The 22,924-nt window shown below is 39.1% G+C and overlaps 1 protein-coding gene across 1 annotated transcript; it reads left to right on the top strand.

Moving 5' to 3' along the window:
• Positions 1-10,850: 10,850 nt before the first annotated feature.
• LOC114822215 (probable small nuclear ribonucleoprotein F) lies at positions 10,851-14,289 on the top strand. Its single transcript, XM_029096514.2, has 5 exons — positions 10,851-10,988; positions 11,411-11,498; positions 11,628-11,665; positions 11,810-11,874; positions 13,968-14,289. Exons 1-5 carry the CDS (start codon positions 10,983-10,985, stop codon positions 14,035-14,037), a joined length of 267 nt encoding a protein of 88 aa, XP_028952347.1. The 5' UTR covers positions 10,851-10,982; the 3' UTR covers positions 14,038-14,289.
• The last annotated feature ends 8,635 nt before the right edge of the window (positions 14,290-22,924 follow it).

Raw genomic sequence — 22,924 nt, 5'->3', positions numbered from 1 at the left:
AATTTCAAACTTTAACTTCACCTAGAAGCCCTCACTACTTCACAAGGCCCTATAGTGTGTTGATTGGGTTCATGTGTATGAATATAGAGATACATAAATAAACAAGAGAAACATATTGCCTTCTAGTAATTGCTCAATAGAAGGATAAATTATTTGAAGCCACTTAAAGATTCATCTCGAAAATCTCTATGCAAAGTACTTGTTGGTCAACGTTAACTAGCATTTGGTGGAACGATGATTAGATATAATGAATTGTATATTATATTAATTATTTAGGTCTATTGGACATAGTTTTAATTATAATAAACAATTGGGCTGTATTAATGAAAAGTGCTCCAAGTCACAAGCCCAAGACGGCAAGTGAAGAAAGGGTTGATGCATAAGACAAATCTCATCGCAGAAAACCCTAAAAGGTGCTACTATGGAGTCTATATATACCCCTTATTTTTCTCTTATATGTCCATAAGTTGAAGTGCAATCAGTTTTTTCCCTTAAAGAAAAAAGTGAAAAATCATAATTCAAAAACATCTTGTGTGTCACCCATTCCTATTGATCCAAGTGAGAGATATTCCTATCACATTTATATCAATCACTCCATCATCTGTTCTTAGATTATCGGTGTGGAAACTCTTAGAGGTTCAACATTAGGAGAGTTTCACGTGATGAAGATAGCAAGCTTGAGGATGGTCGAATTAAACGGAACGTATATGGCTAAGGATTCAAGTAAGTTAACCTCTTCGTCATCTTTATTAGTTACATAATCGACTATATCAAACTAGAAATGTAATTGGGATTAAATATTATGCTTATTTATTATTTTCGCTACGTAATTAGTTATTCAAATTAAATATATCCTGATTATATGTCCGGAAACCCAACACGACCACCTCTTAGTTGGATTCCATTGAGTTAGGCCAGAATCCTACTTCGTATTCAGTACTGTTGAGTTGGTCTCGGACCCTACATCTTATGGAATTCAGTGACTTGGTCTGGAATCCTACTTTCTATTTGGTTTCGTTAAGTTGGTCTCGAACCGTACATCCTATGGATTTTGTTGAGTTGGTTTGGATCATACTTCCTATTTTGTTCCGTTGAGTTGGTCTGGAACCTACAACCTATAGATTGGCGGTTCTAGAATCCTCATTCTTGTCGAGTTCTATTGAGTGGTTTTAGGACTTTAAGTTTATCTCTTAGATAGCTCCATGAGAAGTTCTGGAATCCTATGGAGTGTAGATTTAGGCCAAACGTGTTATCCTAGTTTTATAGTTTTATATATGTGTGAAAGTGAGGATTGATAACCTAGGAGAACATGACACATGTTATCCATAGAAAACAATTGAGGAAAAGGTAGCATTGGAGGCAAAACTAGTGATTGTGATTAGATGATGTGAATTAGTACTTGTGGCTTCATAATATAGTATTCATATTAGATCCCTGGTGTATATTGAGGACCACAATGTACCAACTTACTACTCATACGAGTTTCACAGCTTATGCGAGTTTGATTTGCCCGATGCACTATTCCAATGGTGCAGGACCGGCTTTGCAAGTTAATAGGTTTCACCAAGTATGAAGAACTCCAATTGTAGTTGTAATGGGGATTGAGGATTTGGAGCGTCTAGAACTTTACAAATCCCCGGTGTGAGGAACTTTAAGTGTAGCTACTAACTGTGAACACGGAAATTCCTGAAACGAACGAGACAAGAACACATGTACAAAATAATATTTGTATTGATGATTTTGGGGTTACAATCTCTCTCAAATTTGATCCTCTGATTCGATCTCCGTAAGGTGTTGATTTGTGGATGTGCGATTGATCCAAGGGTCGTCGAGGCTTGATCTTGGATGAATGGTTTCAAGTTTTCTTCAAGGGTCGTTGGGGCTTAATCTTGAAGGTTAAGAGAAGTTTCTTCAAGGGCCTTTAGGTTTGATCTTAAAGGTTGATGGATGAATGGATCTTCAAGGCTTTTGGGCTTGATCTTGAAGAACTATTAATGAACGGATCTTCAAGGGGCCTTTGGGGCTTAATCTTGATGAACAGTTGATGAATGGATCTTCAAGGGCTTTTGGGCTTTATCTTGAAGAACGGTTAGATATGTAGATTTGTTGATGTTGTTGATCCAAGGGGCCGTTGGGGCTTGATCTTAGGATGAACGAATGATGAACGATGAACGCTTTCTTCAAGGGTCGTCGGGGCTTGATCTTGAATTGGTGGAAGTTCCTTCAAACGGCCGTTAGGGCTTGATCTTGAAGGTTGGGTTGATGAAGAAGGAAGAGAGCTTTCTTGATCATTCGGGATTTGCTTGGGAGCTTTGGAGTTTCAAAGCTTCAAGGTTTTGGTGTGAGGTGAATTGGTCCCCTAAAATGAAGGAAATGGCTTTTATTTATAGAATTTTCCAAAGCCTAATTTTGAATATATTATTCAGATAAAATAAATCATTTCTGCCAGGTGTTGACACGTGTCTTGTTTGATGACTTTTCTGATGATTCTCAATTTTTCGTTGAGTCACCTGTTATGTGTAAAATTTATGTGACACGTGAACGTTGAAATTTTAATTATTGATCAACATTTATTTCATAGAAATTTCGATGTCTACAAATGCCCCCACTTCAAGGAGCGCCGTATACATGTGCTTGTCACGTGTAGAAGATGCGTTTTGAAGTCCCTTAATGTCGATGTCGATCCAAGGGCCATTAAGGGTTGATCTTGAATTGGGCTGCAGATTTCTTCAAGGGTCGTTAAGGCTTGATCTTGAATTGGATCGGAGATTTCTTCAAGGGCCATTGAGGCTTGTTCTTGAACTTTGTTTGAAATTTCTTCAAGGGCCGTCAAGGCTTAATCTTGAAGGTTGAAATTGGACCACAATGAACTTCATGTGGTAGATGATCTTTGGCTTTGGTAGTGGATGAATCGGCACGTATTTTGTTGCACTTGTTGACTTTCCACAGCTTTGATCTTGAACTGGGTTGGAGGATTTTCTGGATTCCTCCAATTGTTGACTTTCCACAGGCTTATTGTTGAACTAGGTTGGAGGATTTTCTGGTTTCCTCCAATTGTTGACTTTCCACATGCTATTCTTGAACTGGGTTGGAAGACCTTTTGGCTTCCTCCGATTGTTGACTTTCCACAGCTTATTCTTGAACTGGATTTGATTCAAGGGTGGTAGACACTTGATCTTGAATCGGACTTGTGATTTCATCAAGGGCTGTCGAGGCTTGATCTTGAATTTGGCTAGAAGCTTCTTTAAGGGCCGTTGAGGCTTGATTCTTGAAGGTTAACTCGAACACATGGCAAGCAGGCACGAGGTGAAGGTGACGACTTGTTGCTTTATTCAATCTTTCTAATACACATCTAAGCAGTTTGGTCAATGGTATGATCTTCAAGACTGATAGGCTCTTCTTCCAGTTAGTGACTTAATCTTTAAGGATTTGATTCAAGGGTGGTGAATAGGCACGTGCAGCCCACAACGCCTAGCAAGTCGACCTAAGAATTTGAGGGTCAAAACGAGTCCACTACCCAGAGTGATTGCTACCTTGATAATATGAGATACTTTTGATTTTGAAGAAGTAGCGGATGAATCGGCACGTGCTTTATTGTGCTTGTCTCCACATGCTTCAATGTATCATTTTCCCTTGCCTTATCTGTTCTTCGGGCAGATGTGGTATCTTCTCTGGAAGCATAAGATGTTGAGATAATAGGTACTTCGAGAGTAGTGCTAGGTAAGCAATCAGGGAAGAGTTCCAGGCAGTCGGTTCCTAACTGGGAGTTTGACTTTCAAGTTCTGACTGATGGCTCTCCTTCTTCTTGTCTTACAGGTAAGAACAAGGACAAAGACAAGGACATAGAGAAAGTATGATATGAAATACTCTTGCTTTCGAAGAAGTGGTGGCAATTTTGACAGCATTGCACAGCGAGGCTTTGCTCTTCGATGATGGTGCCGTCAATATGTTGTTGAAGCTTCTCAAGCTCTTGGATTCAACTCAGACTCCTTCTGCTGGGTTGGTTGATTGTGCAGGGAAGGGGAGACTTGTTCTTGAAGGAAATCAGCACGTTGTCTCCACATGCTTCAAGGTATCATTTTCACTTGCCTTATTTGTTCTCCGGGCAAATGTGGCATCTTCTTCGGAAGTACATCAGCAGCTGAAGACGAATACTCGAGAGCAATGCCAGGTAAGCAACCAAGCAAAGGTTCTAGGTAGTCAGTTCCTTACACGGAGTTTGAGTAGAGGTTCTTACATATTGCTTTCTTTATCCTTGTCTTTGCAGGTAAGAACAAGGACAAAGAAAAGGACAAGGAGAAAACATGATATGAGATACTCTTGTTTTCTACCCTAGTGATATGAGATACTTTTGCTAAATGACAGGGAGAAAACATGATATGAGATACTCTTGCTTTCTACCCTGGTGATATGAGATACTTTTTCTTTGGTGTCATTTGTTTGCAAGGGTATTTCCGAAGAGGAAGAAACTTGAGTATTTCGAGAGGCTCTACTAGGAGTGCACTCTCGGAAGTGAGGAAGGATTGGGCATTTTTTTGCAGGTCTGCCCTGCTATGGAGGATAAAGGTCGTCATATATAGGGATTTCCCAATAGCCTGTAGTGGCACTATTCCTTCACTCTTGTCGGCAACCGTTGGGTAATTGAAACAGTAAAATTCACGCGTTTTCAACTTTGTCATAAATCTTTGGCAAAGTTGCGCGTGATTTCCGCAAAGTTAAGGTTGCATGTGAAGGATGGTGACAAATCCTGAAAAGCCGGTCTTTTTGAAACTCGAAGAGTGATGCCTCTTCGATCTTTGAATCGGTGGCCTTGTTGTCTCTTCGATTTCTGAACAAACGGCCCGACTTTTGAAATTCGGGGAGAGGTGCCTCTTTGGTTTCTGAACAACCACATTGCCTCTTTGATTTCTGAACAGGCCCTGTTGCCTCTTCTTTTTATAGAGGCATGAATCATGTTCAAAAGCACATTTAAAGAGTTGCTACCTGTTAGGAATTTCCCTCATTTTGTATTCTCTAAGAATTCGACTTACACGACCTCTTCTTCTTTCATCATTTTTACAAATGGCTTGCCCATCTGATCGTCGTCTTGATTTGAATGTTGGGGAAGATGTTGATATGTCTTCTCCAGACAACATATGGCGCTCATCATTCTTATCCGCCACCGGTCCTCTTACAGTTGGGAACTCTATGATGAAGAATGACATAACCGCTATGGTGGTAGTTAGAAATCTTCTCACCCCTAAGGACAATAGGATCCTTTCCAAGCGGTCTGATGAGCTGGCTGTTCAGGACTCTCTGGCTTTCAGTGTTCAGTATGCGGGCTCTGTATCAAATATGGGCCAACGCCTTCTTGCTCAAACTCGTCAAGTCGAGTCACTGATGGCTGAGGTGGCGAGTCAGCAAGAGATTAGTGGGCTTAAGCATGAAAACAGAGAGTTGTACATGCTTGCCAATAGTTACTCAACGAGCATGAAAAGAAAGCTCGACCAGCTGCAAGAATCTAAAGGTCGGATTCAGAGTGACCATCGGACGTTTGTGGCTTTACTCCAAAGGCATCTACTGCCTTCGTCCTCTGAAGCTCTACCAAGTGTTGAGGCTCCAAACAGTCAACTTCCGACGCCTCTTCTTCCTAGAGTTTTACCGAGTGATGAGGCGCCACCTGAGCAATGAAGACTCCCTCCTGTTTGTTGCTTTTTTTTTTTTTGTAAATATATATATATATTTGGCATGTGGAATGCGAATTTATGTAATTTTTAGAGAAATAAATAAAAGATGGACTTTATTTCACTAAATGCATTATATATATATATATATATTTCATATGTTTCTCATGGTGCCAGATGCTCCACCATTTTTTATGGTGCCAGATGCACCACCACTTCCTTTTTTCTTTTTTTTTCGGTGCTGGATGCACCCAAGACATATATACATATATAATTATAATCTCCGCTATCTTTTGGTGCTGATGCACCACCCAAAACATATATATTATTTTCTTTAACTTTCGGTGCTGGATGCACCCCCCCACTTCTCTTTTCTTTCTTCCTCCTGTGTTGTGCATCCAGCAAACTTCCATCATTATCTTCCTTTTTTTTCTTTTTTTGTCCACGTGGTGCCAGCACCACTTTGCTCCACCATCGCCCTTTTTTTATTAAATATTTTTTCTGTATAAATTTAGGTGATGGGTAAAGGAATTTGCAGGGAGCGGAGCAAGAAGGCCGAGAAGATGGTGCTTCGAGCTTCACGACCGGCTAGTAGTTTGACGGCGGTCGTTGAAGTTCTTTGCTATCATGGTGGTCATAGTGACGAGCTCGAGGGAGGCCAGGCGCTGCGGTGGAAGATGAGCAGAGATGCATGATGATCCTTTATAATAATTTTTTTTTTTCGACTAACACCTTCTCTTTCTTCCCCACATGGTGTTTGGCGATGGGCAGAAGATGGAGCAGAGCTTCGGAGCACCGGTGCCAACGCTTAGGAGCTGGGTTCCTCGCTGGGCTTAGGCGTTGCACAACAGAGAAAGTGTTCAAATGATGCATTGCCGTTGCTGTTTGTTACGCTCTCTACACGAAGGCTGCTACAAGGCTGGATTTGTGGGTGAAAACCTAGGCCGAGTCCGAGAGACAGAGGTGCAGATACAGTGGAGGATCTTCAACAACCATGTAGGGTCTGGCCTTGATGATGAAGACGAGAAGGATAAGGGTGACCTTGATGTCGGATCCAGCTAGGAGACGAAGGCAGCAGCGATACCCAACAAAGGATGGAGAGAGCAGCTGGAGCTTGAGGTCATTGCAAGGCGTGTGCATCCGTCAATGCTGCTGCTGGTTCTCAACCTGCAGGTCTAGGTGGCTATGAGGCACGGGTGGAAGCCATGCATACCTTCGATGATGAGAGAGAGAAGAAGATTGGCTATGGAGATGGAGAGCTGTTGAACTGCCGTTGATGCTCACTATAAGGGACATCGTTTGTTGCGAAGGGGAGTGCCGCTCATTGTTGATGGGCTCGCCATGTTTCTTACTTCTGATGCCCTCATTTTGCACCATAACTAGTTCGGTTAGCTCGACTCCGACGACGACAGAGTAAACAGCAGCTCGAACTTTGATTGCCTAGGAGGATAAGGACAGACAGAGAGCATGAATGGGGGAGAACAATCACGGCAGAGAAGAGGAAGAAGGAGAGTGTGCACGGCGAGCGTGGTAGAGTCTTGAAGAAGCGTCACCGAGCAAGGCAGGCATCAAAGTCCACCTTGTTACGGTTGAAGAAATAGGCGATGTGCTGCAACCCTATCGAGAAGTTCATCCATCCGGCTAGAGATTCCCTCATCGTTGCACCACACTTGGCAACCTTGAGGCTCATGTTCAGACACCTCTTGAATCAACATTGCAGGATGCCCATCCAATGACGCCGTAGCTGAGTCACTCGCTGAGTCGAGATTCAGCGAGTTCTTGAGCGACGAGATGGCCTCAGACACGTTCCAGCTCAGCCTCTGCAGCTTCTTCTGCACCGCGAATGACTTTTTGACTTCAGCGCTAAGCGAGACCGTTGCAGCAAAGACAGCAAGCATGGTTGCTGCTGCAATTGGTGGAGGCGTTGATGGCGAGTTGAGGAAGAAAAGACGAGCCTGGTGTAGCTTTTGGGGACTTGACTTCGAGGCGTGGCTCGTGAGGAAATGGGACAGTGTGAGCTGCTGGGCCGCACTGTGGGCCGAGGAGAAATGGGGAAGAAGACAAGCTGGAGTTTGGGCCAGTTGTGGCTTGAGCCCTTTTGCTGCTGGGTCGAGACACTAATGAGGATGGGTCGCTGACAAGGGCCCGGCTTTTGAGTTATGTATATGCATATATATAACATATATATATATATATATAATACTTGTATATTCCTTTTCTTTTTCTTTTTTTTGTTTTGTAAATACATAATAACATATGTATTCATTTTTTTGTAATAAAATTGACTCTATTTAATAACACACTTATTTTTTTATTTTGATGTGACTGAACTTGAAATTGAATATTCAAGCTGCCTACATACCCTTCCAAAGAAAGAGATCAAGTCAAAACGTAGTTCAAATACATTTTATTTTTTGGTATTTTCTTTTGGTGCCACTCGCAGTTTTAACTCGTGCAGGCAAGGAGCGCTTGTTGGTGTCACCTTTTATGCTCGTGCAAACAATGAGCATTGTGCCGTGTTGCAATTTCAGCTCATGCAAGCAAGGAGCATTGGTGTTGCCTTTTATGCTCGTGCAGACCAGGAGCATTGGTGTCCCGTAGTTTAGGCTCGTGCGGACGAGGAGCGTTGTGCCATGCAGTTTAGGCTCGTGCAGGCGAGGAGCCTTGGTGTTGCCTTTTATGCTCATGCAAACCAGGAGCTTTGTGTCATGCAGTTTAGACTCGTGCGGGCGAAGAGAATTGTGAATTTGTCAAACGATCTTGGAGAGGCATTCCTTGCAATCTTCATAGCAAGGTGTCTTGATTGAGTGTTTGAAGAAGTCTTCGAGGAAGAAATCACGCATCGTGATGGGGACGGACGATCTTTGTGTTGAAATTTCATCATTTTTAACAATTTCCCGTTGCTTTTGAGGTTGACAAAAGCTGCTTTGCCCCCTTTTCGGTTGGCAAAGTTGTGGAGGAGATGTAGGCTTCATGTGTAATTTCTTCGGAGTGACATGAATCCATCCTTCAACTTCGCTTGACTCGGAGCATACCCCCAACGGTTGAGGTGAAAACTTTGAGTCGGAAGAGCCAGAAGTGATGGTGGTATAGTTTGACTTCACTGTATCATCAAGATCTAGCTCGATGATTCCTTTCTAAGCCAGCTTCATGATAAGATCTTTCAGCACGAAGTACTTTTCTGTCGGATGACTGATGAAGCGGTGGAATTTACAGTATCTTGGACTATTGGTGCGATTCATCACTTCTGGCTGTCTGCACTCAGGCAAACCGATCACCTTCTTTTCCAGCAAGTCTTCTAACATGGCAACCACATCAGAGTCGGGGAATGGATAAGTCTTCTCCTCAAGCTCCTTTAAAGTGCGTTTACGCATCTCTTGATCACGAAAAGCTTCGGCTTGAATTGCCTCGCCTCGTGTAGGGATTTTGACGGGAGCTGTGTTGACCGTCATTGCTTCCTTGGTGGATTTCCACGCTGCCTTCTCCACCTTTGTCCTAAGAACTTTGTCGTTCTTGTAGTCGACGATCGGTTCTTTCTTCCCATGATGGACGATGCTCAACTCCATGTCATGGGCGCGGGTGGCTAACTCCTCAAAGGTCCGTGGTTTGATGCCTTGAAGGATGTAGTGTAACCCCACTGCATGCCTTGAACACACATGTTTGATGGTTGGATCGTTGAAACTAGTTTCGTAGAATGTGTATCCCATCAAAACAATAGATTCACTAACACTTAAGAGTTTATTCATACTTTCATCAAGTATAACATAAGATTTTGTGGTATCCACTAGTGTAAATATTTTAAATTGAAGATCGAATTCATTCATTGTATTTATATAGGGTCAAGGAGTGTAGCTGTAAAAAATCATCAAAATTGGAGTTAAAATAATCGTTAAATCGTGATTTTTCGTTTATAACCGTCGAAAAGTTTTGTCTCATTACTTGATCTCTAAATGTTTGTTTTTTGCAATTTTTGGCGTATGCGATCTCGAAGTATATACAAACAAGTTTGACGGTTGGATCGTTGAAACTAGTTTCACAAAATGCGTATTTCATCAAAACAATATATTCACTAACACTTAAGAGTTTATTAATATTTTCATTAAGTATAACATAATATTTTGTGGTATCCACTAGTGTAAATATTTTAAATTGAAGATCAAATTCATTCATTGTATTCGTATAGGGTCAAGGACTGTAGTTCTAAAAAATTATCAAAATCAGAGTTAAAATAACCGTTAAATAGTGATTTTTCCTTTATAACCGTTGAAACGTTTTGTCCTGTTACTTGATCTCTGAATGTTTGTTTTTTGCAATTTTTGGCGTATGCGATCTCGAAGTATATACAAATATGTTTGACGGTTGGATCGTTGAAACTGGTTTCGTATAATGCATATCCCATCAAAACAATAGATTCACTAATACTTAAGAGTTTATTCATACTTTCATCAAGTATAACATAAGATTTTGTGGTATCCACTAGTGTAAATATTTTAAATTGAAGATTGAATTCATTCATTGTATTCATATAGGGTCAAGGAGTGTAGATGTAAAAAATCATCAAAATCGAAGTTAAAATAACCGTTAAATCGTGATTTTTCGTTTATAATCGTCGAAAAGTTTTGTCTCGTTACTTGATATGTGAATGTTTGTTTTTTGTAATTTTTTACAGATGCGATCTCGAAGCATATACAAACAAGTTTGACGGTTGGATCGTTGAAATTAATTTCGTATAATTCGTATCCCATAAAGTTCAATGGTGTGTGTGTGTGTGTATATTTATTTATTAAGTAGATTTAAATCTATTTATTTTGTATGTATAATTATTATAGTTTTTAGGGGTATAAAATTTAATTTAAAATTTAATATATATATATATATATATATATATATAACTAGTACAGTTAATATTTTGGGGGTATACTTATTAGAGTTAATTTAATATATATATATATATATATAATTATTATAGTTTTTAGGGGTATAAAATTGTTAAATTAATATATATAATTATTATAGTATTTTTTTAGGGTTATAAAATTATTAAATTAATATTTTGCTTATCGTGTATCGTGTTACCCATGTGTATACCTGAACTAACTCGTTATCTTAACAGGTGCTTATCGGGTTACCCGATAACAACCCGTTTTGTTATCGTGTCGACCCGAACACCTGTTAATTTTATGTCGTGTCATATCGGGTTATCGGATCGTGTCAGGAATTGCGATGCCTGACCCAAATACAAAAACGTGAACAAAACCCTAACACTTTCTCGTCAAGCTCGACTCTACCACTGAAGCCCCTCCTCTCTCTCTGTCTCCAATGGCTGTGAGTGTTTTCTTCTGCATCTATTTTTCTCCATCACGTATGAATATTCTTAAATTACTATGCATAATTTATTTTCTTGTGACTATTTTTTTGGGGTGCTATTCCATGTTTCTGAGTTTTCCAATTTCTCCATAAAATTGAATGCAAGTTTTCTGAAAGGTTCGTTTTGCAACCAAATTTTGTTCCTTTGGAGATTTTAGTTTTAGGAGAAATTTGGTTTGTTAATTAGTACTTGTGAGATATGGATGTATGTATGTTTCAATTCATGATGTTTTATTTATGGTAGATTATTAAACAGTGTGGAAGTAGAGTAAATTGCACGAAAATATGGTTGCAATCTGTCCCATGTTTAATTAGATTCACTTGTTGAACATAAAGGCGTGTTCTGGATGTTGATTACTTTGTTTATGTTCATAATGCAGACAATACCAGTTAACCCGAAGCCGTTCCTGAATAATCTGACTGGTAAGACTGTCATTGTGAAACTTAAATGGGGAATGGAGTACAAAGGTATGTTGCTTACGGTTATGGAAAAGTATTGGATACTTGTGCCGTGTTTTCTTTTGTTTCCTCGTGCAGTTAACTTTATTTAACGCAAGCTTAGTGTATCCCTAATCCTGATTTCAAGCCTCTGCTCAGGTTTTCTTGTCTCGACAGATGCCTATATGAACTTGCAGGTACTATTATAAACTTCAACTCTTTATGTTTACATATTCCGAGTACATACCTTTAGCTTGTTTTTGCTTCTTTCTTTGCTTTTTATTTGTGAGATAGAAGTTTGAAGCTGATATGTGTTTAATATTGAAATCTTATATGTATAGTTGGCAAACACTGAAGAATATATTGATGGACAATCTACTGGAAACCTTGGAGAGATTTTGATCAGGTGAGTTCATTTGAATGCTTTAATCTTCGTATCTGTACTCTTCCCTGGAATCTATGGTTTGAATGTGCTTTGTATTTTGTTTTTGCTAGATTTGTAGCATATGGTATGACTTCTTTTTCCTAGAAAGCATATATGATATGTAATGTATAGGAACCACAAATGACATAGGGAGTGTGACGGGCACAGTGATCAGTCCCTAACTGAATGGAGGCAATTGATGCCTGACCCTGTACATTCCAAAAGTTAACGTCGTGTATCGATTACTGTTAATGTTGATGGTCCTCCCAGCTTTTGTTGGGAACTACTCCGTTGATGGTGGTGTCATATCCTATCACCTTGTGGAGCAGTGTCACTGCTTTTACCATTTGGGATTGGCCATGAGACCAACATTTAGCATACAGAGTAACTACGAAGCTTCCCATGGATTTGGTCAACAATTTACGAATCTCTCTGAACGAAGTTTGATGGGGGACATTGATCAGTCCGTAACTGAATGGAGCAGGCAATCAATGCTTGTACATTCCCAAAGTTAACGCCACATATCAAGTACTGTTAACGTTGATGGTGCTCCAAGATCTTGTTGGGGCACCTCCTTTGACGTTGGTGTCATATCATATCGCCTTGTGGAGCAGTGCCACTGCCTTTACCATTTGGGATTGGCCATGAGACCGACATTTTGTTTTATAATTTTACAAATAACATATGGAGTAACTTTGAAGCTTCCGTTGGATTTGGTCAACAATGTGTCAGAGGAGTGTCTAGTTTATTATGAGTCATACGAATCTTTCTGAACGAAATGTGATGGGGGACATTGATCGGTCCCTAACTGGACGCAGCAGTCAATCAATGCTTGTACATTCCAAAAGCTAACGTCGCATATCAAGTAATGTTAACATTGATGGTGCTCCCTGATCTTGTTGGGGGCTCCTCGTTTGATGTTGGTGTCATGTCCTATTGCCTTGTGGAGCAGTGTCACTGCTTTTACCATCTGGGATCGGCCATGAGACCAACTTTTTGTTTCCTAATTTTACAAATAATGTGTGGTGTATCTTTGAAGCTTCCCATGGATTTGGTCAACAATGTATCAAAGGAGTGTCTAGTTTATTATGAGTCATACAAATCTCTCTCGTAACGAAATTTGATGGGGGACAATGATCAGTCCCTAACTGAATGGACCGGGCAATCAGTGCTCATACGTTCCAAAAGTTTAACTTCGCATATCAAGTACTGTTAACATTGACTGTGGAGCAGTGTCACAGCCTTTACCATTTGGGATCGGCCATGAGAAGAACATTTTGTTTTCTTGTTCTACAAATAACATATGGAGTAATTTTGAAGCTTCCGCTGGATTTGGTCAGCTACATAGTAGAGGAGTGTCTAGTCTATTTTGCACTTATATCTACATTGAAAGGCTGCAATAATAATCATACGAATCTCTTTCTCTCTCTCTTCCCCCACCTCACCCCTATATTTTTTCTCCTCTCTTTGTAGAACATAGTACGTAGTTACCAGTCCCATTTTAACTCTGTGTACCTTTGCTTTTCTTATCATGGTGTTCAAATTTCAATAGAGAATGTTCTATCTAGAGTACGTAAAATTTTACTTTCAAACGAAGAGGAAGGGTATACTGAGATAATTCTGAACACCCTTGAGTAAGAAAGTTGGGAACATAGGCCTTGAGTAAGAAAGTTGGGAACATAGGATGAAAGGAGATAATACAAAGTGGAGTGTTAATTTGATGGGAGTGCGTTCGAATAGAAGGTTGAGACTAGAGATATCCATCTGGAGTAGAAGCCTAATATTTGTTGATTCAGAAATTCCATTCGGTCATTCTCCTTGGGCATGTATACATTCCCTCTGCGTATTGGATATCTCTAATTCTTCCTTTTTGTAACGTAGGATTTTAGTGAGATTTGTAAAAAACTGCCATGTAGTAAAGGATGATAGATCATTCAAGCTCTCAATTTTATAGTCTATACAACCTGTTTCCTAGCGAAGATAGGGGATGGGTACACATGATAAGCACAATGCACGTACATTCCAATACCTTAGTTTTCAACGAGTAAATGATCTTTTCATGTTTCCTTGTGCAGATGCAATAATGTTCTGTATCTTCGTGGGGTACCAGAGGATGAAGAAATTGAAGATGCTGAACGGGAATGAGATGTGGACTTTGCAGCAGTGATCTTGCTTGAAAAACAGTACTCGAGGAACCAGTATTTTATCTCTACTTACGCTGTTGCATTTCTTGTTTTAACCTGGAGTGGTTGGGTTGTATTTGTATTGTATGTTAAATCGACATGCCCGTGCTATTTAAAAGGTTTGTAGCTGACAAATGGTTCTCAAACTTGAATGCGACTGTAACAAACCATATGATTTGAAATGAAACCATTTTAGTTATTCACTGCGACAAAATTGGCGCATAATTTTGCAGGATCTTCGTTTTAAGTTTCATCGACTCTGTCGATGAATTGCGTTCTAAAACGAATTTATAGTGGCAAGACAGTTGAGACAGCCTGAGTAGTAGCACGTTGACTACATTGTCCTTGATCATACGTAGTTTCATTTCTTTTTCGCAGCTTCCTATGTGATTGTGACGTATCTAATGTTCTGCTGTATCCGACTCCTTGGGCAAGTTTGTAAGTGAATGATGCTCAATATGTGAATTCAAAGTATCTACGTCCTTGTTGTTCCAAAGAGGATTGAATGCTTGATGCAAGTGGTGGATTGGTCTGGTGGCTAGGTTTTTCTCTTCAATTCACTGTGTTCCGGCCATGTTCAAACTCACCCCCTCCGCCTCCTCTAGAGAGTGCTCGTTTCATATAATTGATTGAATAGGATGATATATTGAATGTAAATGAGATTGAATTTTCATTTTGGAAGAATTAGAAGCGGCTAGACATGAAGAAAATTTCTCCCTTTTAATTCTCCCATTTTGGGGAGGATTGTTTTGATAACTTTTGTTCTTCAGTAATCCTTCTTGTACATCTATGTTGGCCACAATATTCTTTCAATTTACCCTAAAAACAGTGTTTTATCCATTCCAGTCTAATCATGCATACCAAACAAGGTATCAACTTGGCTCCTCAATGGTTCCCCAATTCACCATGTAGCCAATTTAAGGAACTTCATGCTTATGATCGGGATCGTTCATTTTATCAAACACTTTGTAAAGATAATAATTTCTAGAAAAAAAAATCAATAAATATTATGAAACCATTTAGTTATCGAACTATATAAAAACAGATAGACGGATTCTATAAAAGTATTAATAATTGTCTATCTCTTTGCCACAATTGATTGACTAAATAACCTTAGTTTTAATTGGTTTTTTATTTTTATTTTTGGGTAAAGATGATCTTTACGAAAGGATCTATAATATGAACAATTTCGGTTATGAGCAAGAAATTTCGTGAATCAGTCACTAAGTGAATTGAGGAGCCAAGCATTGCTCACCAAACAAGGCCTTAATAGAGTAAATAAAGATGATCAAAAGTATAGGATATGTTTCTTTAAATCTCACCGTTTATTTTACGCTGCATTAAATACCACAAGCGTCGGTCACTAGCATTCACCTTTACAACAAACACTTGAACTCCCATCATTCCAGCTTCCTCTCAAAGTCAAAACTCATCTGCCCTTCCAATTTTATTTGGTGGTGCTTCACTTGGAACTCCGAAGACCATCTAAACATCATAGAAACGTCATCATCAAATAAAAGAAAATGTCCGCATCTCTGTCCACCCTACCCCAATTGCTAACGCTAATGTCAATCGTCTGCTCGTGTGCGGTCATTCCTAACCGTTAATGCGTATTGCCGGCCGTAACACTGCCATTCCAATAATTTGAAGTTGGCGCCGGCCTGAAACTTGTGGTCCGAGTAAAGTGCCAAGACATGATCCTCACGTGTCCAAGTAAAATTTGACAACTGAAAATTACTTAAACAAGACAAATTGCGTGGTCCTATATTTGCTGAATTTTGTTTTTCTTTTCTTTCTCTTCTTGTGGTGGTAGAAAGATGTCACCAATAACAGATTCTAGAGAAAATTGTAACAATGGTCCATCAAATTTAACTCAATTAGAGTAATAGTTTATCAACTAAAAATCCATGACCATTGGTCCCTTTACTCATCAAAACCTATAGATATGACCCTTTTCATGAACTCCGTTAAAACTTCCGTCAAAATGAGACACGTGCCACGCATGTGAGTTTGAATGAAGTGGCAAATATAGAAAACCAAATGAAAAGAAAAATTGTAGCAATGGTCCCTCAACTTTAACCCAATTAGAGAAATGGTTCCTAACTTTAACTTAATTGGAGCAATGGTCCCTCAACTTTACCCTCCTGTAGCAATGATCATTCCAACATGAGTTATTGTAATAGAATTATGATGAAGTTGACCAAAATGGTTATAGCTACATGTTTTGATGAGTTAAGAGACCCATGGTCATGGATTTTTAGTTGAGGGACCGTTGCTACAATTTTCTCAAAGATTCTAACTTGTTTTTCACTGTGGCTACAATATCTTGTAATTTTAAGTGCAGCTTAACGGAGTAAATGAAAGGATCTGGTTCTTTAAATCTCACTCGTTTTATTTTATGCTGCACTGAACGTAACGTGGCATTGTAGGTTTTCTGCTTGTATAGAACTGTGAACATCACATTTGAATTGCCTTTTTTCTTTTTTAATTTATTTAGCTGCTGAAGTTCAAATTGTTATATTATTTGCCTAAAAGATTGTTGACTTATTTATGTTCAATGGCAATCGCGGCAGCCGGAATCTTATATTCTTAAGTAATTAGTCCAAATTATCAAAGAAAAATAAATGATTTGTCAAAATTTTCTGCATCTTAGTCCAAATTAGGCTGCTATTTCCCCCCCCCCCCTTTTTTTTTTTTTTTTGAATTTGGCCAAAAGGTACTTCACCATTTCTTTACTTGCAATTATTGAGATGTACGTCATCAGCTACGCAAGAATGTAAGTTGTATTATTTTAGTTTCAAGTTTGTGATCCTAGATTGGGACAGCTATTTATTTAGTTAACCAAATTCTACACCCATTATGTATTTCTTAAGAAAACTTGTTAAATACGACTAACCCAAGTTCAATCCGTTGATTAAGAATATTCACTTTTAAAGCCAAGATCCTGAATTCAATTCTTAGTTCTTTTCGTATTGTTTGTATTAAAAAAAAAACACAAATAACCCAATTTGAAACTGCAAAGCTTGAATATATGAAAAGAAAAATAGATTCAGTTAAATTTGACTAGTATTTGGGACGAACATGAAATTACAAAAGAGTGCGGTATTGCATTTTTTAAATCGCCAATAACAACTTCGTTTTTTCCTTCCAAAATTGCTACTCTTTAAAATAAATAAAATTGTAAGTAGCCCTTTACTACAATGGTAGAAGGGTGTTGAGCTCATGTATAACGACGTGGGTTCAAATCCTGTCGGTGGCTAATCTAACATCTAATTTAACAAAATTTATCATTTGACCAAAAAAAAAATATATATATATATATTATAAATGAAATTAGTTGGTTTATTTTCCTTTAACCCCGCTGTCTCTTACAATGCTATTTGTCTATCCACAATACATACACTGTGTGGTCCGTCAATAGTTGAATTCTGCGTATAAGGATCTAATGAATTTTTGCAACCGTTAGATCTTACATAAAAAGAAGAGATTATAACTTGTACTCAACATAGATATTACAAATAAGAATGAAACAACATTTGACCGTCATTTGAACCTACTTATGCTCCTGTTTGAAATATTGATATCGGTGAAAATAGCGATGAGCAAATTTATGAAAATATCAATAGATATATAGGTATCGGTGCTTCAATGAAAATGATAAAAATTTGCTTAAAAGCGTGAAAATTTAAAAAGAAATGTTAGAGAATGTCATATCAAATCATAATATATTTATTAATCAATAATTAATGATTAAATACTATATAATATGTCCATCTTGTGTGCAAATACGAAACTCAAAAGCGTGAAAATTTAAAAAGAAACGTTAGAGAATGTTGTTTGTACCATACTTGACCAATTCCGAAACTACTGAGCACCGATCAACGTTATACCGTCAAGGACCAGAAGAGTTTCCCTCCAACCATGAGGCCAATCACAGCGCGACATGTGTCGACATAAAAAACCAATCATAGCGTGACACGTGTCAACATTTGAAGCCAATCATAACACTACACGTGTTAATGTCAAAATGAAACTAGAAATCATTCACTAGTACTCACTAAAGGAGAGCTTGAACCTATGTACTTGTGTAAACCCTTCACAATTAATGAGAACTCCTCTACTTCGTGGACGTAGCTAATCTGGGCGAACCACGTACATCTTGTGTTTGTTTCCCTGTCCCTATCCATTTACATACCTATTCACACTAGTGACCGGAGCAATCTAGTGAAGGTCACAAACTTAACATTTTCTGTTGTACCAAAGTCCTCACTGATTTTGTGCATCAACATTTGGCGCCGTCTGTGGGAACGACACTTATTCCCACTCTCTTCAGCTTTGCCAAGCTGGTTTCCACCATTCGTACTACCATGCATCCCTCTCCAACATAGGGAGCGAAGGAAGCCACAACACACATAATGACACCCCTCTTGCACCTAGTGCGAAGCAACGAAAGAAGGAAGAAAAAAGGGTTGCTTTTCAAACGAAAGTCAATGAGCTAGAAGCTCAGAACAACAAGATAGCAATGAAGAATGAGGTCCTCCAGGAGCAGTATGAGAAACTCTTTCAGACGCTCCATGAAATTAGGCGTACTCAAACACGCAAGCTCGTTGCCCCTGTGGACATCAACCATCATCTGGGTACCCCCCAACACGGAGGATCACCTCTTTTTGACATGGGTATCCCTGATGAGGAGCGAGCTAATCATCAAAACATTGATCAACATGAGACTTCTCTCAACCCAGATGCTTTGACCCGAAGCAGGAAAAGTGGAGGAAAACACCTTCTTGTAGAAAGGTTGAAAGGATCAAAAGCCGTTTATCGTGATTGCCGAGACTTCCTAAAGCAACGTCGAGAGAATCCCTTCCACATATGCTCGAAGATCAATGACCCAAGGGTTTTTGAAAGACTCGGTCCCCTCCCACGACCCAGGCCCACTGCCAATCTAGGGAAGGAACAACAGGTCCCAGAGGAACATGAAAGTACAGAGGACTCTGAGGTATTCCGACAGACTCGCCCTAGAAGTCAGTACGGCGAGTCCAAGAAAAAACCACGTGCCCTTGCTTAAACTTTCCTACTTCCAAGAGGCGATGGAGACTTACGAAAGAAAATTCCAGTGATACATGGCTCCACTCAGGACCCCCTTGTCCTACAGTTCCTTGAAGAAGTAAACAAGTTGAAGGCCGAACGTCTGTTGGAAATATGCCCTGAAAGTCAATCTTTGGAAGAAACCTTTTAGGACAAATGAATGGATGTATAGATGACTCTTATACATCAAATGGCAAAGATACTAATTAGGACTATCTCAATGAACGATATATGTCCTAAATAGTGAATCCATGGACAATGGATCGATTGAAGAAGTAATCTAATGATGTTAGACTACAGAGACCTTCTTCACATAATCATCATGTCCAAAAGGTTCCTGGTCATAGGATTGTCGGAGGGAAACTGACAATGCATAGACCGGTACATACTATGTCCGCTTCAATTGGAAGGATGGAAAGTCTCATCCCATTCGTGTAGTGACACTAAGACAAGTATGTAGGTGCTCATTAAGGGAATGAGTTCACTGAACACAATCGAACGAGAGTACTTGCATGGAGGTCTACTCACATGTCAAGCAAGTAACTCTCATGGTTGGAATAATGTAAGTAGTCCTTTGACCTGAGGCATCGTCGTTGTCTTGTGGTTAAGTACTTGATCTTTGATTATGTCAAAGTCACCCCATTCGCGGGTGTCCACGGCATAGTTGGGGTTAAGCCACTTAGTCATGAAGGCAAGTGAATGCGCAACAAGGAATCTCTAATCTTCGGTAAGAGAGGACGAATACTCTAAGATATGATTTTGGAATCTTCGGCCGAAGTATCGAGCGTAATAAAGGAAAGCGTTCCTATACGACTCAATTGAATCATATAAGAAGGAATAATCACATTAGGGGTTTGACATAATATATCCATACCCTAATGATGTGATTGAGAGTATTGTTTTAGAGAATGATCGAATTACATTGTAATTCCAACTGAATAGGTTCTCCGAACAAATTCTACATTAGCTTGGGTAGCCATGATATATGGTTAGATGTCACTCATGGCTTGTGAGTTCTTCTAGATGATAAATGTAGTAGTCAAAGAAGAAGGTGAATTAAAAGGAAGTTTTAATTCACTAAGTGATTGGATTAAATATAATCAATTGGATTGGTGCCAATCACCTCACTGCCTTGCTAATTAGAACCTAAAATGATTGTACACCGATACACTCTTGTAGTGATACCACTAATGGATGATGGAAATAATTAATTGGATCAATTAAGTGTTTTGATTAATTAGAAAGTCTAATGAAATCATAAAAGCGATATAAGATCGTTTTGGGCTTAAAGAAACGTTCGGATTTAATCGGGCTCATTGGGCCTAGAACCATTGGGCTTTTATTCAAGCATAGGATGACTTGAAATAATAAAAGCCCAAAGCCCAAACCAAACACTAAAGGCCAGCCACTTAAAGGGAAAGGGAGAGAGTAAAAGTCAAGTTGTTGACTAGGTTTCTTTTTGTCTATAAAAGGAACTTTATAGAGATATTTTTACATAGGGTTTTTGTGTGTTCAAAACAACTAAAGAGAAAAAGAAAATTACTCTCTCTTCAACACCAAAGGCCGGCCACCTTAAGGGTGATTTTAACTAATCATCTTTTCACCCTTTTGGTCATTCCTCCATCCATCTCACTACACTAGTGGGTGTGGATCTTTAGAGGTCTTCTACTTTGGAGACTAAAGGAGAACCAAAGGAGCACTCATACTAACAAAGTGGAGGAGGCAAGGAGGGAGGCTAGGCTCAAGGAGTTCAAGGAACAAAGGGCTTGGAGGTGGTCCATCCTTGGTCTAAAATCTAGATCAAGAGGTATAGATCTATTCCTACACTTTGTTCTTTACTTAAATATTTTGATGCATTATATATAAACCTATGAACCTTGAAGGGGATTTGCATGACTATAGCTTTGATATTATTTGATAACATGCTTCCGTTGCTTTCGTATATAAATTTTGAATTGTATATGCATGCTAGTCATTAGAAATCCCACATGAATCTCATAGATTTCCCTTCAACGTCAGGCCGATATACCTGACTGGAACCAACCCAGGCCTGGCCCTCTCACAAGGAGGATCCTCGACACCCCCCTTAAAGCGAAGACAACAAAAGCTTGGTTTACAACTATATACTGGAAGGGAGGACCCAATTGAACACCTTAACCTCTTTGAGTCCATCATGGCATATAAGATGCACATCGACGAAGAGCGATGTCTTCTCTTCCCCTCCACCCTCTCTGGTAGAGCTTTAAACTGGTATTGCTGTATTCCACCAGAGACAGTAGACTCATTTGAGGAACTGAGGAAACTGTTTGTTTCTCAACACATCTTCCGGACATATCGCTTGCATTTTACAGATGACTTGTACACTATTCGCCAGAAGCCGGACGAGTCACTACGAGAATTGATAAGCTCATATTTATATATATTTTACATAAAATTCACTTGTCTTTTCTTAGTTAGTTCCTTATATTTCTGAGTTATTTACTATATTTTTGTGTTTTGTGTGATTTATCAAGCAAAGAAAAGAAAAGTAGCACAAGTGAGATATTAAGTAACAAATTCGTCAAAACTGCCTGTGCAGATTAGCTGACTTTGGAAGCATGTTACAAACAGCTCAGAATGAATGAGAAAATGAGTCTTGTATGCTTGGAAAGCTACGGAATTCTATTTTCTGGAGCAATTCACGGATTTTTAATATCATTTTTCTAGAAGACGTTATAGGCATTGTAACACTGAAAGGTTCAGAAAAGGGCTAAGCAGATTTGGCTAATAAAATGAGAAAGTAAAGGCACTTGTTGGTGTTTTGCTTTGTCATCAACACTCAGCAGCAAATGGGGTTATGATTGTACTCATTTGGCTTTGGAGCAAGTAGAAATGCACAGCTAGAAAGAGAAGGCATGACACATGCAAAAGAGAAACATGGACAGCTACACACATGCAAACTGCACAGCATGGAGGGCTTGGCATGGGCAGAAAATGGGTGGATTGTTGGCTGAAATAATGAAGAACATGTGTGTGAAAATGCAAAGGGAAAACACACACACATGGGCAAAGGAAACACACACACATGGGCAAAGGAAAGACACACACATGGGCAGAAAATGGGTTGATTTGTGGCTGAAATGATGAAGAACATGTGTGTAAATGTAAAGGAGAAATATGGCAGAAAATGTGTTTGTTTTGTGGCTGAAATGATGGAGGTTATGTGTGTGAAAATGTAAAGGGAAACATGGACATCACACACCCATACAAACTGCACATGCAAGGAATTGAAGTGGTCCTCTCCTTAGCCTATAAATACATCCACCATTCCCCTTCCTAAGAACAATCTTGATCCATCAAAAGAGCTCCATTCCATTCCATCCATACATCCATAAATCCCACATTTCACAAACACAAATACGTTGTCCTTCCCTTGGCTGAGACATTCACCAATCCTAAATACATTCATAACCTTTCCATATATCCATACACATCCTAAACACTTGTGCCGCAACAAAGAGAAGAAGAAGGACCCTTGGACGTGCTTGCCATTCAAGTTGGATTGTTGGAGCATTTTTAGGTGTTTTCATTCTTTTATTTGCAATGTCTAAATTTGTTTACCTTTGCTTTGTGAGTATGAGGAACTAAACCCCCCTTAGCTAGGGGGAATTCGAAACCATGTTCATGCTTGCAATATGATTTGATTACTTTCAGTTGTGATTCATAAGTTGTGAATTCAATTTACTTATCCATTTGAATTAAAACTGATTTGTGTATGTTAGTTG

Source organism: Malus domestica, chromosome 16 (assembly GCF_042453785.1).
Source record: "Malus domestica chromosome 16, GDT2T_hap1".
In the NCBI taxonomy this organism is placed as follows: Eukaryota; Viridiplantae; Streptophyta; class Magnoliopsida; order Rosales; family Rosaceae; genus Malus; species Malus domestica.
The sequence above is the reverse complement of the archived record's forward strand: the minus strand, read 5'-3'. Positions and strand labels throughout refer to the sequence as shown.